Raw genomic sequence first — 14,443 nt, 5'->3', positions numbered from 1 at the left:
GCTATGCAGCTCTTAGCTCTGGAAAAACAGTTTATCCTCCACTGTCTAACCAGCGATCCACTTCTAGAATAATATGACTGGCCTTAAATATGAGCAGTATAGTCTATCTCCAAGAGGCCTCCATGGAAGTTCTTAAGAATCAGATTAATGTTTGAGGGTCCTGGGTCCTAAGGGGTGTTTACATTGAGCAAAGTCTAAGATGTGGGGTCTCAGTTTATAATTAAGGCTCCTCTATTCAAAGTTGTGTTGGTTTTAAAGCTTTTAAGAAGAAATATCTGAGCCATTCAAATATAGCCTTAAATAGAGGTGTTTTCTGATTTCTACCAGTGAATCTCTCCAAAGCTCTGTTAACCTTGTTTACATGAGAGTAAGAATATCTCCTCCTGCAGGCCTTTGGAGCTTTGCTGTACTGTCTACCCTCTGCATTTATTTATTCTGTGATAGAAGACTTAAGGCACAAAGGCCTTTTACTATGCTTTTCACATTTTGCAGATATCTTTTCTTCTTATTTTACACACGCACACACACACACATATTTCCTTCCATCTCTTCCTCCTCTCTTAGCATGGACTTTTGAACGTGGGGGATGTCTTGAGACCTCTCAGATCTCAAAGTCCTATGTGGTGATTAGTAGTGTGAAACAAAAGTCCACACCTTTTAGTAAAATAGCCAAAGCCACAGAAAATCTTCCTCAATTTTTAACATACCAGTACAGCAGCTGTTCCTATTTTTAAGCTTTTAGATGTGTGAGGCCAAAGCTTTCTGTATCTTTTCTGCTATGGGGAAAGCTGCTGACAATCATTTTATTGATGCTAAAAGGAAATCAAATACAGAGGCTAGCACAGACTTTGTTTGGGTGTAATTGAACTTTTGAAAGCCTGAGTCAAAGACTTCCAACTCTAGGGGCTTTTCCTGTGCCCCAAGGTTAATATTGTAGGGGCTTGCAAAGACTTTCCCTTAGATTGTGTTTTCAGTACGGTGTTTAATATCCAGATGTGTTCTATCCTTTTTATAATTAATAGTGCGTTGTGCTGTCTATCATGCGCCCCAGGTGTGTTGTCAGGGACTTGGCGAAGCCTGCTGCCTGCAAAACACCAAGAAATGCTGAAAACCAGCCCCACCAACCTTCACCGTGAGTATGGCATTGGTTTTCTTGACTGAAAATGTCGTCTCTTACAAATCACTGGTCACAGATGTATTAATTCACATTGCATGTGAGAGTAGATACTCTGGCCACTCTGGTGTATCTATAGTAAAAAGGCTACTATTGAATTAGATAAATTTATTTGGGATCCGGAACTCCAGATAGAGTATCTTTGTCAACTGATGTTTCTAAAACCATGTTGAAAGGTTCAAACTAATTAGAAGAAAGGGACAAATTTTTTAGGACTCTAGAGTGGCAGCAGTTCTGTTTCGTGATTTGTTTTATGGATTTGGAGCATAAGACTTTCGAGAAGTGGGGAAGCAAGATACAGATAGGGTGCTGAGTAGAGGCCAAAGTGTGTAAATAAGGGAATGCGTAGGTAGTCCATTACCAACCTTCACACTATGTTATTTAAAGGTAATAGACAACCTAACAGAGTAGGAAAAGCAGGGAGTTGAGAAGAAATCAAATAAGTAAACTATGAGTTTCAGTTGTGGATTTTGATGAGATAAATTTAACAAGCTTCACAATTTTGCAGAGTAGCATGATATATTCAATCTTCGGAATAGAAATATGTCCCTGGTAAGAAAAATTAAACATTTTTTAAAAATAGCTCAGCAGTGGCAATATCCTTAGCATAACTATTATAGTCAAGCAGTTACTACTGGGGAAATACCTCCTTCCAAGCTTTATAGCAAAAGCCTTTGAAGAAATGTGTCCTCAGATTGATTTTCTGTAGTTTTCTTTAGCTCTCTGAGAATTCTTTGAATAAAACAAAATAGAGTGATGAGATAGTAAAAAGGCTATGAGAAGAAAACTATATTTTTGTAATTATTTTACTATGGCAACCTTTTATTAGCATTGGCAAAGATTGAAATAAAATAAAATAAAATTTAATTTTTCTTACCAGGAGCATAATTCTGTTCATAGGATTGAATATATTATACTACTCTGCAGAATTTTAAAGCTTTGTATATTTTATCTTGTCAAAATCTGTGTTTGAAGCTCAGAGTTTACTTATTTGATTTCTTCTGCACTCCCTGCTTTCCCTTTCATTTTGTCACTGAAATGCTTGTATTTTGTATATTTTATACAATAACAAAAAATTTAAAATAATTTATGTTTTAGGATATAAAATTTTGGCAAATAAATTTCAGGTGGCTCAACAGGTGCAGTATAGATTTTATCTAATATGTACCCTTGAATATCATCTTCTATATTTAGTCAGTATTTTTCAAGGAATAAAAATAGTTTTGATTTAACCATAGTAAAAATGAAAAAAATTATGAAAAAAAATACAAACTTGAAACTCTTTTGATGTTGTCCTTTTTTTTTTTTCCCTATAAATGTTCTTACTCTAAAGCCTTTTCCTCCGATGATACTTTTTTTTGGATAATTCATAGTAAACTATATGGTCTTACTCTCCATCTTATGTTCTAGGAATTATAAATCATTTTACTTATATTAGGATTTCAACAATTTCTGGGAAAGTTCTTTGAGGAATTAACATTGATTTTAAAATCTGTTTTATTTCACATATTGGGGTTCCATTTTAATTGGTCCCACTCATTCCAAAGATCATTCTAAGATGGACATTATTAGATATGATATGGCAATTGTCATCCTCCCCATCAAAACTATAGACTATTATTTTCCTTATTTCGTTTTTATTTTCCACTGGCTTGTAGTTGTGGAAATCATCTGTGGCTTACATTGTACCTAGCAGGACTTTCCTGCTGGCTCCTCTGAGTGCAGTGGCCAAGCAGAAGCAACCGTGGCCTCTTTGGATCCTCCTGTCTGACAATCTCTTTGCTAACTCTATAATTTTCTGATTAAAACAGTGAACTTCTCAGCAGGTGGCCTGAAGAATTTAAAGTCTGCATTTATTCCTTATTTCTACTGATTTCCTGTAGAGAGTGGGGTTTGTGAATTGAGCTCTCCATATCCACATAATGCCTTTCTAGGTTAATATGGAAAGGGCAAAAATAAATTGGGAGGGAGTGATTGAGGATGGGCTTTAGCTTGTAGTTTAGTGTTTTTAAATTTGTAAATCATGACCTATTAGTGGGCATGAAAATCAAGAGGCTGGTGACCAGACTTTTTTTTTTTCTCCTTGATTTTGAATGGAATAGAAGAAAATAGAAAATGTAAGAGTGCATCCCAGGTTAGTATTTTAGGACAGAGCTTAGGTTTCAGTGTATGGTAACTGGATCAAAATATAAAACATAATAAACATTACATTTAGTTATAAGGATTGCCCTAATGGGTTTTAATTAGGAGAATGGTATAGTCATATTTGCATTTCATATGTGTGTGTGTGTGTGTGTGTGTGTGTGTGTGTGTGTGTGTGTGTGTGTGTGTATAAAATATGTAGTACTCTGGCAGAAGTGGGGAAAATGGAGTTTGAATGTGATATGGGCAAAATTGGAGACAAGTAAATCAATAAATAGACTATTGCAATAGTCCATGGAGAAATGGTAAGGTCTTGACTTAGAGGAATAATAGAGGGTACGTGAAGGAGACATTTCAAGAGCTGAGTTAGAAATAAATGGGCAGTGCTGGATTGTCAATTGAATATAGTGTGTACGGAAAGAGTTTGGGGGACTACCATATTCATGGCTTGGTGATTAAGGGCAGCTAACTGAGAAGTTGAATTAATATGAACCAGGTCTAAAGGTAGGTGGGTAGTGGTGAGTTCAGATTTTGACATAGTGACTTCGTGGTACCTAGAAGTTATACACAGGTATAGATTCAACAGACAGTTGGGTCTATGAACCTGAAGCACTCAGTTTTCTGAAGAAGTAGATAATATCACCAAAGGATACACAGAAAACAATAACAGAGAGAGCCCTAGGTAAAACCAATGCTTAAAAAACAGATAAAGGAAAAGGATCCTCCGTGCAGCTGAAAAAAAAATAGTTAAACAAACATGAGAACCAGAAGCCAAGGTAGTAAAGGGATTCTAGGGGAATACCCAACAGTGTCAAATGCAGCAGAAAATCAAGAAATACCTTAAGGGATTAAAAGTATCCTTTGCTTTTTTCATATAGAAATCTTTGGTGGCATTTGTTGTAGCAGTTTCAATATATAAGTGGGTGGAAATGCTGTATTTCTACAGGCTTGAGGAGGAAATGAGAAGTCAGGAAAAGAAGATGGTGAATGTACATGACTTTTTCTAAAAGCTTGACTGAGTAGAGAGTAGAGAGAGGAAGCAGGATGATTGTATTTGTGTTGCTCGGTACATTCTGTTATGCAAGTCTAGATTGAAGGATACACATGTCAGTATACTTTATATTTTTGATAACTATGTATATAAACTATCCAAATATTCTATCTAGATTATTATTAAAATGCCACAGCCATATTTTAAGCATGTTGCTTGAGTCATCATCACTTAATCAAGGTAATAAATATATCAAAACAGTAGTGGAATTCAATAAATTGAGCCTTATGCTTGCTATTCTACAGATAAATGAGAGAGAATTCCTGTCTTAATGGTTTCCTCTCAAGTTGGAAGAGAGTGGACCATTACATAGTCAAATAAATTATAAAAGTGATTTATTCTGTTTGCGATTGGTGTGGTCAGGGAAGGGTTTATAGAACCTGCAATAGTTAATATGGATTTTGAACAATGAGTAGTTTAGTAGGTAGGCAAATCTGGAGTACAGTCTACCGGAACGAGAGAACAATTGCCCTGAGGCTCAAAACATTATGTTGTGCCAGGGCAATTTAAAGCGTTTGTTCATTGCTGGAGCCTGTAAATATGTGTTATGTTTTTCTCTAATTTGGTCTTGAGGTCTCTCTGGAGAGTGGCTATAAACTCTACCTCTGCCCTAATGGGGCTCCAGGAGAGATGGTCATGGATGTTTACTGTGTGCCTCTCATGGGATAGTTATTTTATCCTGGTGGACAGCCTAATACCTAGGTGTCTGACCTGTGACCAAGTATCCCTCTCACAGGAAAAACTTATTCATACTGGCAGACACACCTGCAGCCCTCATCTGACCTATGTCCAGTTTATTTCTACCCAGATAGCCACTCGCTAGGATAGCCCTGACCAGGAGAAGAATTAGGTTTGGGTATGTTAGTCAGGTGAGATGCAGAGGAGGCAACACAACAAAGCACATGCAATAGCAGAAGTAGTGTATTACTCACAGATCCCAGAGAGAAGAGGTCCGCATGCTTTGCAGTGCTAATGGAAAGTGGGGAGCCATCTAGGACATGCATGACATGCATACTCAACCAGTGGGTGGCAAACAAAAGAGAGAGTGGGTAAAGGAATCATGGCCCCAAAGCCTTTATTGGTATCTGGTGCATTACCCAAGCAGGTTTCTCTCAGTGGGTTCTAATTGGTGGGCTTAAAACAAGAAGGCATGAGCTCCACAGAGTCATGCTGACTGAGAGGTGGTCATTGCAGCTTATCTGGGCAGTCCATGCAAGGTGTAGGGGACAGTGGGTCAAGTCAAGTAGGTTTCATAGGGAGGTGGTCACCAGCAGGCAGTTGTATAAGGTAGATATCTGAATCGACCACCATGAGAAACTGGGAGGAGACAGAGAACTGGAAACTGTGTCAGGGTGACTAAGCCCTGTTTCTGGTATGAGAAAGTTAAATTTATGTTCAAAATGGATGTCAAGGTAACATAAGATAATAGGAATTCACTATAGTATGTGTGTGTGTGTATATGTGTATATGGTTTTCTGGGAAGGTGGGTGTTCATGTGTGTGGGTGACTATGTATGAAGGAGAGAAAAAGAAAGAAGGCAGGAAGTGCTACATCAGAATTTCTAAAGAGTAGGACAGTTATTTAAATTGGAGAAACTGAGCAACTCCTTGTGCCTTGTCTTTGGTTTTACTTTTATTTTATTTATTTATTTTTAATTCACACATATTGATTGTACATATGTGTGGAGTACAAAGTTATATTTCAGTACATGTATACAATATGTGATGGTCCAATCAAGGTACGCATCATTGCAAAAATTTGTAATATCTTTGTGATGAGAATTTTTGAGCTCCTCTCTTCCCATTTGAGAACATACAATAAATTATTGTTAATTGTGGATAGCTGATTTTACTTTTAATACTGTATTTTATTTTGAAATTTGACATAACATGATGGAATTTCTGTGTTTTTCAAAGTTATCATGGATTTCAAAAGTCTGAGAAACATGTGGCTACTCATCACTCTCAGTCACATGTTAGTGAAAATAGGTAGGAGAGAGAGGATGCAGGGGAGATTTAAGATTTCACAGGTAGTATAATTAGAGTATAGTGATTCATTAGATATGATAATAAACCAAAGAAAAGAAGAGAGAACTCATTTTAGCTCAAGTGATTAAATTGTTGTGATAAAATCTAGAAGACAGTTAATTTAGGTGCTAAAGCAGGTTTAGAGTCAGCATTACACTTGAATATTTGCAGACAAAGAGGTATCCAATTGAAATATCTGGAAAACAGATGGCTATTGTATCTCAAACTCAGGACAGACATAGACAATATATACTCATTTGTGTGCAATTTTTTATAATAAAAACCATTAAGACAAATGAAATAGCACAAGGAGAAGTTGTAGAGTTAGAAGGAAAGAATGTAAACGCAGTATAGAGGGTATCACCAGCACTTAAACCAAGAGCAGAGGACTTAAGTAAATTATGCAGGGTCATGCAAAAGCAAACTTGTCCTGATTTTCCTGGGACTTTCTATGTTTTAGCACTGAAAGTGCCATATCCTGGGAATTTCCCTTGGTCCAGGGCAAATGGGGATGGTCGGTCACACTAGGACTGGTAAAGTTGGAAATTGAAGGTGAAGATCAAGAAAGAGAATAAGATAGCCAAGGAAAACCATGCTTAGTCAAATAATGTTTGTATTTCTGTGAAAGGTGACATTATCGGGAATAAATTCAATCCAGAGATGCCATGAATCCTAGTCAAGTTCTGTTTTATTTTCTCTTTTGTTTTTGTTGGTGATTGGCTGCTTTTTTAAAATTGAGACACAATGCACATACCATACAATTCATATTTTTAAAGTGTACAATTTAGTGGTTTTCAAAAAGTTGTGCAACCATCATCACTATGTAATTGCATAATATTTTCATCACCAGAATGAAGAAGCCCCACACCCTTTAGCTGTCATTACCCTATTTCCCTCAAAACCCAGACCCTAGAAACCACTAATCTACTTTATGTCTCCGTGGGTTTGTCTATTTTGAACATTTTATGTAAACGGAATCTTATGTGTCTATTATGTTTGTTTTTTTTTTCATTAGAATAATGTTTTCAAAATTCACTCATGTCATAACATGTATCAGTACTTTATTCTTTATTGCCAAATGATATTCCATTGTATGGGTATATCACATTTTATTTATCCATTCATCAGTTAATGGACATTTGGAATGTTTCTACTTATGGGCTATAATAAAAAAAGCAGCTATTAGAATTTAGGTACAAGGTTTTTTGTGGATGTATGTTCTTAATTTTCTTGGGTATATACCTATGAATGAAATTGCTGGGTCATATAACAACTGTATGTTTGAAGAACTGCCAAACTGTATTTCAAAGTAGCTGCACCATTTTACATTTCTACCAGCAATGTGAGAGAATTCCAATTTCTCTAAGTTCTTGAGAATGATTTTTATTGTCTGTCTCTCATATAATGGCCATTCTAGTGGGTGTGAAGTAGTGTCTTATTGTGGTTTTGATTTGTATTTTCCTAGTGAATAATGATGTTGAGTATGTTTTCATGTGCTTATTGGATATTTTTATATTTTCTTTAGAGAAATTTATATCAAAATATTTTGTCCATTTTTAGTTGGGGTATTTGTTTTTTATTGTTGAGTTGTAAGAGTTCTTTACATATAATAGATACTAGATCCTTGTCAGATAAATGATTTGCAACATTTTATCCCATTTGGTGGGTAGTCTTTTCGTTTTCTTGATAGTGCATTTGAAGCACAAGTTTAGAATTGTGATGAAATCCAATTGATCTATTGTTTTCTTTGGCTACTTGTGGTTTTGGTGTTATATCTAAGAAATTATTATCATGTCCAAAGTCATTAAGATTTACCCCTAAGGATTTTTCTAAGAGTTTTACATTTTTAGCTGTTACATTTAGGTCTTTGATTCATTTTGAGTTAATTTTTATATATGGTGTGAGGTAGGCATACAACTTTATTCTTTTATATGTGGATGTACAGTTGTCAACAACCAGTTGACTATATATGTACAGGTTTATTTCTGGAGTCTCAATTCTGTTCTGTTCATCTATATGTCTATTCTTATGCCAGTGCCACACAATCTTTATAATTGTTGTAAATTGTGAAATCAGGAAGTGTGAGTCTTCCAACTGGTTTTTCTTTGTTTCAAGATTGTTTTGACTATTCTGGGTTCCTTTCATTTTTATATGAATTGTGCAATCAACTGGTTAATTTTTAAACAAAAGCTATCTTGAATTTTGAAAAGGATTGCACTGAATCTGTAGATAAGTTTTTGGAGTATTTTCATTTTAGCAATACTAAATATTCCAGTACATGAACTTGGATTTGATGTGGACATGTGTGTCACACACACCCTTCTTTTTCAATTCTTCCAGCTTTAAATGAGTTAGCTTTGAATTGACAGGGATGATACTATTCACAGTTTTGTTTTAATAGTCTTACTTTTTCAGATTTGAAAGGCATGGTTCTTTTTTGACAATAACAATGTTTCTATTATTTAGGTCTTTTAATTTCAGTCAATGATGCTTTGTATTTTCAATTTTGCACTTCTTTTGTTAAATTTATTGCTAAATATCTTATGATGTTTGGTACTATTATAAATGGAATTGTTTCCTTAAATTCATTTTGTGATTGTTTATATCTAAGAAATCATTGCTAGTATATAGAAATGTAGTTCACTTTGCATATTGGTCTTGTATCATGCAACCTTGCAAAACTACTCTATTAGCTCTATTTTTTTGTGTGGATTCCTTCGGATTTTCAATATATAAGATGATGTCATCTGCAAACAGAGAGTTTTTCTTATTTCTTTACAATTTTGATGCCTTTCATTTCTTTTTCTTGGCTAATTGCATAGGCCAGAACCTCCAGTGTGATGTTGTAGAGAAGTGGCAACAGCAGACATTTCTTGTTTTGCTTCTTCTGTGGAGAAGATTTTCAGTCTTTCCCCATTAAATATGATGATATTTGTGAGATTTTAGTAGATGTGATTTGTTAGATTTGGAAGTTTTCTTCCATATCTAGTTTGTTGAGTGTTCATATCATGAAAGGGTGCTGGATATTTTTAAATGCTTTTTCTGCATCTATTGAGATTATCATGTGAAAGTTGCCCTTTATTCTGTTAATATGATGTGTTACATTGATTGATTTTTATATGTTGCTCTGATCATGTATTCCTGGAATAAATTCTACCTGGTTATTCAGTTGATAGAACTACTGATGATTTTTGAGTATATATTTAAAAGGAATATTACTGTGTAGTTTTCTTTTTTTGTGATGTCTTTGTCTGGTTTTGGTATCAGGGTAATACAGACCTCATAGAATGAATTTGGAAGTGTTCCCTGCTATTCTATTTAGGGAGAGTTTGTGAATGATTACTGTAAATTTTTCTTTAAATGTTTCATTGAATTCACTAGTGGAGCTGTCGGTTTTTCTTTGTGGGAAGTTGCTTTATTAAGTTCTGTCTTATTTGAACATTGTGATTCTGTATGAATGTGCATGTGTGTTCTGGTAAGCATACTTTATGAAATTCCACATCTTCAGAAAAAGTCACATTCAAAAGTTATTTCTTTGTAACTCTTGTACCATTCATAATTTGGGGTTATTGACACCACTTTGATTTCTAATTACTAGAAATAAAGTTACCTGTGTGTGTGCGTGTGTGTGTGTGTGTGTGTATGCATGCATGTGTTTGCATTATGACAAATTTCATCATATAAAAATTACCAGTGTAACTCCAGAGTATGGGTTCAGTGTAAAGAGCTGATCAGAAAGAAAGTACCTACAAGATCTTATAGATACAAGTTCTCTAATATTGTTGAGAGATTCTTTGGTTTGAGTTTCTCTAATTACCTCTAGAAATATTGATAACTTGGTTTTGACATGCTGCTTTTTGTACTTATCTTTATCTTGTTTTTTTCCTCAGTTGTTTGTAGGTCTTCTAATTAATTATCAATTTTGTTCATTTATCTAAAAACAAATTTAGGTTTCAGGTAAAAAGCAAGTTATTTGGTCTCAGGATTTTGCTTGGCTATTCTGGCTTTGTCCTCTCTACTTCCTCTTTTCTAGAAATCACCTTTCTGCACAGTGATATTTTATATCCTTGACTGCATCATCTTGGGGTACCAACTATGTTGAGGCTTTTGACATGGGCATGTGTGTCGCACATATACTCTTCCTTTCCCTTCTTTACAGCTTCAGATGAGTCAGCCTTGAATTGACAGGAAGGCTGCCATCCTCATTTTTCTTTTAATAAGCATACTTTTTCAGTTCTCAAGGGCATGGCTTTTTCTGGCAATCACAGCTTTTGTGAAAACTTATTCATAATGCAGGGCCTTCTGAGGACCAACATATGTGGGACCAGAATGAATTTAATCATGTAAATATGGTAGCTTACATTTAACCTAATTTTAAAATAGTCAACCTTGAACACTGAAAATATAACTCTGGGAAATACAAGTGTTTGTGTGTGTTTGTGTGCATGTGTGTTTATATTTGTATATACTTCTCCCATAACAGTTTGGGAAATATATATATTTATACTTGAAAATATGATTTCTCATTTAAAAACACATATCTAATATCACAATTATATCTTACATCAGATAATAGATTAGACAAAAGTATGTCTGATATTACAAAGAGTTGGACAGAAGCTCTTATCATTACATCACTATCCCTTTAAGCTCTGCATACCACACATGACCTTCAGGTTGTGTGGCCTATTACTCACCAAGCTATGTCTTGGTGCAGTAGTGGATGGCACAAGTGTCAGGAGTAACACAGAAGGATGGATAACCTGCTGGCAGACCATCACCACCTCAGATGCACCCGCATCATGAATACAATGATTCCTCCCAAAAGTCTGGGAGAGACTCTGTAAGAATCTAGCTCCCCTTTTCCTGTTTTTGGGGATCTCGCCCCTCTGCTCCTCCTGTGTGTTCTTCTCTCCTCCTGAAATTATTCAACTTTTCTACTCAGACTTTTCCAAATTCTCCTGAATTTTGATCTCATCACAGATGTGGTCCACCCCTTTAGTGCGAACCTGTTAAATCAGCTTTGGATGAGAAGTTAGCATGAAGGGAAGGGAGTGAATTTATTCACCTGGTTGAAAAGTATGCAATAGGAGAAGCAATTCACTGCTTTTATTGCAGTGAGTTGACCTGTTTGTGCTCCATTCAACAAATATTTAGTTTGCACTGTGTGCAGAGCACAGTACCCGGCAGTTGGTATTATGATAAACAAAGCAGAGTCCTTGTCCGTGTAGAGCCTAGAGTATGGGAGGAGAGAATATAAACAAATAGGGATGTTAAAAGTAGTCATTTTTAACAAGGGTCTAAACTAAGTACAGTGACAGAGAACCACACTAGGAAAGCTGTTTAGAGAGTGCGCTCAAGGAAGGCTCTGGAAGAAGGTGACATCAAAGGAGACTTGAGAGATGAAAAGTCAGCCTGTGAGATGCCAGAGGGAGGGAATTCCAGGCAGAGAGGATGGTATGTGCAGCAGTCCTAATATGGAAAACAGCATAGCATGTTTGGGGAACTAAATGAAGGCCAGAAAAAGTAAGTGAGGAGGAGGTCACTGGATGAGAGAAGCAAGGGTTCCGTCTCAGAGGTCTTTGAATTTTATGTAAGATTTGTACTGGAAGACCTTAAAGCACTTCAAAGAAGGGAAAATCATGATCCAGTGTAGTATAGCAAATGGGTTCGAAGAAGATAAGGAAACTTTTAGGTGACAGTTGTAGTGGTTGAGGCAAAACATAATGGTGATTTGGACTTTGGTGGTGGCATTAGAGATTGAGCAAGTGAGATTGAATTGTGAAGTTTTGGAAGTACCAAAAGAGAAGAGTAACTTCTGCTGGGCACTGAGAGGAGGAGGTGCCAAATCATGTGTGCAACCTCTAACAAGCTTAGTAGGCCCACTGTTCATTGAATGTGTACTGTACATCTACATATTTTCTCAAAAAGTCTTAGGCATCCTATTATGCACACAAACGTATCCTAATATACGCATATATCAGTGAAAGTTCAAGAAATCTCAATTTTATTACTTTAGGTATATTTGTATTAAAGGTAAAAAATTATGAAAAGAAAATTTGAGTATAAATTGAAACATGATTCGATTTTTCCATTTTAAATCAGTTTGGTTTTTGTGATTTTCTTTCACTTTGATATTCTGTTGGAACAGAATATTTAATAATTTTGTAGGCATTTGGTTACTTTAGGGGAAATAAGTATTAAAAAATATATGCTAGATAAAGATATTGCTCCTTTTAAAAAAATCTCATTTATTGTTAAAACCCAGTCAAAAATAAACGTAGTTCATATGTGCAGGATCTTTTAGACTTGTATTCCGTCATGAATGAAGATATTTTTCCAGAGACAAGCCTTCTTTGTACTATTTTTAGCCATATGTTTACATCAGAATTGTGATGAGTTTTTTTTTTGTTTAGTTAGAAATGTTTTTTCATATACAATAAGAGATATTCAATGTCATATCTTTTAGTTCTGTTCCCATTGTTAGTAGGTATCAATATCAATTTTCTAATGATATTAGAAAAAATAAAAGGTCTGACTAAAAAAAAATGTTTTTGCTTTTTGGAATAAAGTCAGTGCAGCCAATAACTTGAAAACACAGAATACCAGGAACACTAACGTCTTCAATTCATGGTTATAATTAGGAAGTGACAGAATTTTTTTTAAAAAAGCATGGCTCTTGTAATCTTTGTTCTCTTTATATGATTCGCTGGTTTATGTAAATCATTCTACGCCAGTTTACAAAGCCTTGCAAGGCCCCCTTTCTGATGTAACTATTTTAATGATAATATTGTGTTTATAACTCTTCCTTAATGCTCAGAGGAGAAGGTGCCTTCAATTTCTTAGGTATTAAAAAAGTTAGTTCTGTAAGAGTTGAGCTGCAGTAGTTTTATATGTAACAGTTATATTTTGTGGAACTTGACTAATCATTAATTACTTTCACCAATTATCCCTTGTTGACTGAATTGGGTCCTCTGTTAATGATGCTCTGAGCAGTTCCTATGTCGGTGACCCTGCCATTACAGAGCTTTGCCTCTTGTATACTCTCTGTGTTTGTGAATAGAGAATATTTGAGCCAAATGCATGTTTTCCCTCCTGTACAGAGTGTCTGCTTTGAATTCTATTCTTTATTATCTTGTTGATTCTATCTGAAAGCCTAAAGGTTACTTTTACATTAAGACTAGGGCCAGCCCCAAGTAACCAGCTCAGTGGTTTTCCATCCTGACAGCTCTCCTCACCCAATCTTAGACAAAATTGTATTTGTCCACAGGAACAAACAACTATTTTTTAAAAGATGTCCTAAGGAAATTAAGATTGTTCAAGCCCAAGGAGATTTTGATTGAGTTATTTAATGCCAACTTTACATAAAGCCACATGATGGGCAACAACTGATATTTGATAATGTGTGCACTTGACCTGCATGTGGAAGATGAAGCATGGACCATATTAGTGACTTTCCCATAGTCACTCATCAGGACAGGTTGGATCCAGGTCTAGAATACAGGATGGATTCAAAATATGCAGATGATCTGCATTATAATCAAGGAGAAGAATTTTGCAATTTTCCATGGGATAGTGGAGAAACCCTAGCTTTAGGAGTTAGAAGCATGCATTTTTAGTCCTTTCTTGGCACCAACTTGCTGAGTGACTTTGGCCTAGTTGTTTTACCTTTCTAAATCTTGGTTTTCTTATCTGAAAAACAGGAAGAAAGTTATTGCTAGTCATCTCACTGGAAGTTTTTGAGGATGAAATGAGATAACGAGTTGTGTACTCGAGAAAGAACTATATAAATATTACTCAAATATTCTACTAATGTGGCTGTGAACAATCTCTACATTATTCATCATTCCATCCATTTAACAAATATTTACCAAGCTTTACAATGTGCTCATACTGGCAAAATTTGAAAATGTTTTTTTTGCAAATCCATCAAAACATAGGAAACATCTCTGTTTCCTTTTAAGAGGAGTGGTGTAAAAAGGACACATCCCACCTCACATGCCCCATCACATATCAAATGCTCCCCACTGTGCATGAACAGGGAGGCCA

The 14,443-nt window shown here is 35.4% G+C and overlaps 1 protein-coding gene across 6 annotated transcripts in view; it reads left to right on the top strand.

The window, feature by feature from the left end:
• The window catches only part of RIMS1 (regulating synaptic membrane exocytosis 1), a 469,818-nt gene that overhangs the window by 82,521 nt on the left and 372,854 nt on the right, over positions 1 to 14,443 (top strand). For all 6 annotated transcript variants that reach the window (XM_063096231.1, XM_063096237.1, XM_063096236.1 and 3 more), the window contains exon 2: positions 1,052 to 1,132. In XM_063096231.1, coding sequence (XP_062952301.1) covers positions 1,052 to 1,132 — 81 coding nt within the window. The remainder of the gene's footprint in view (positions 1 to 1,051; positions 1,133 to 14,443) is intronic.

This window comes from Cynocephalus volans, chromosome 5 (genome assembly GCF_027409185.1).
Source record: "Cynocephalus volans isolate mCynVol1 chromosome 5, mCynVol1.pri, whole genome shotgun sequence".
In the NCBI taxonomy this organism is placed as follows: domain Eukaryota; kingdom Metazoa; phylum Chordata; class Mammalia; order Dermoptera; family Cynocephalidae; genus Cynocephalus; species Cynocephalus volans.
This window is presented reverse-complemented; position numbering and strand designations above follow the sequence as displayed.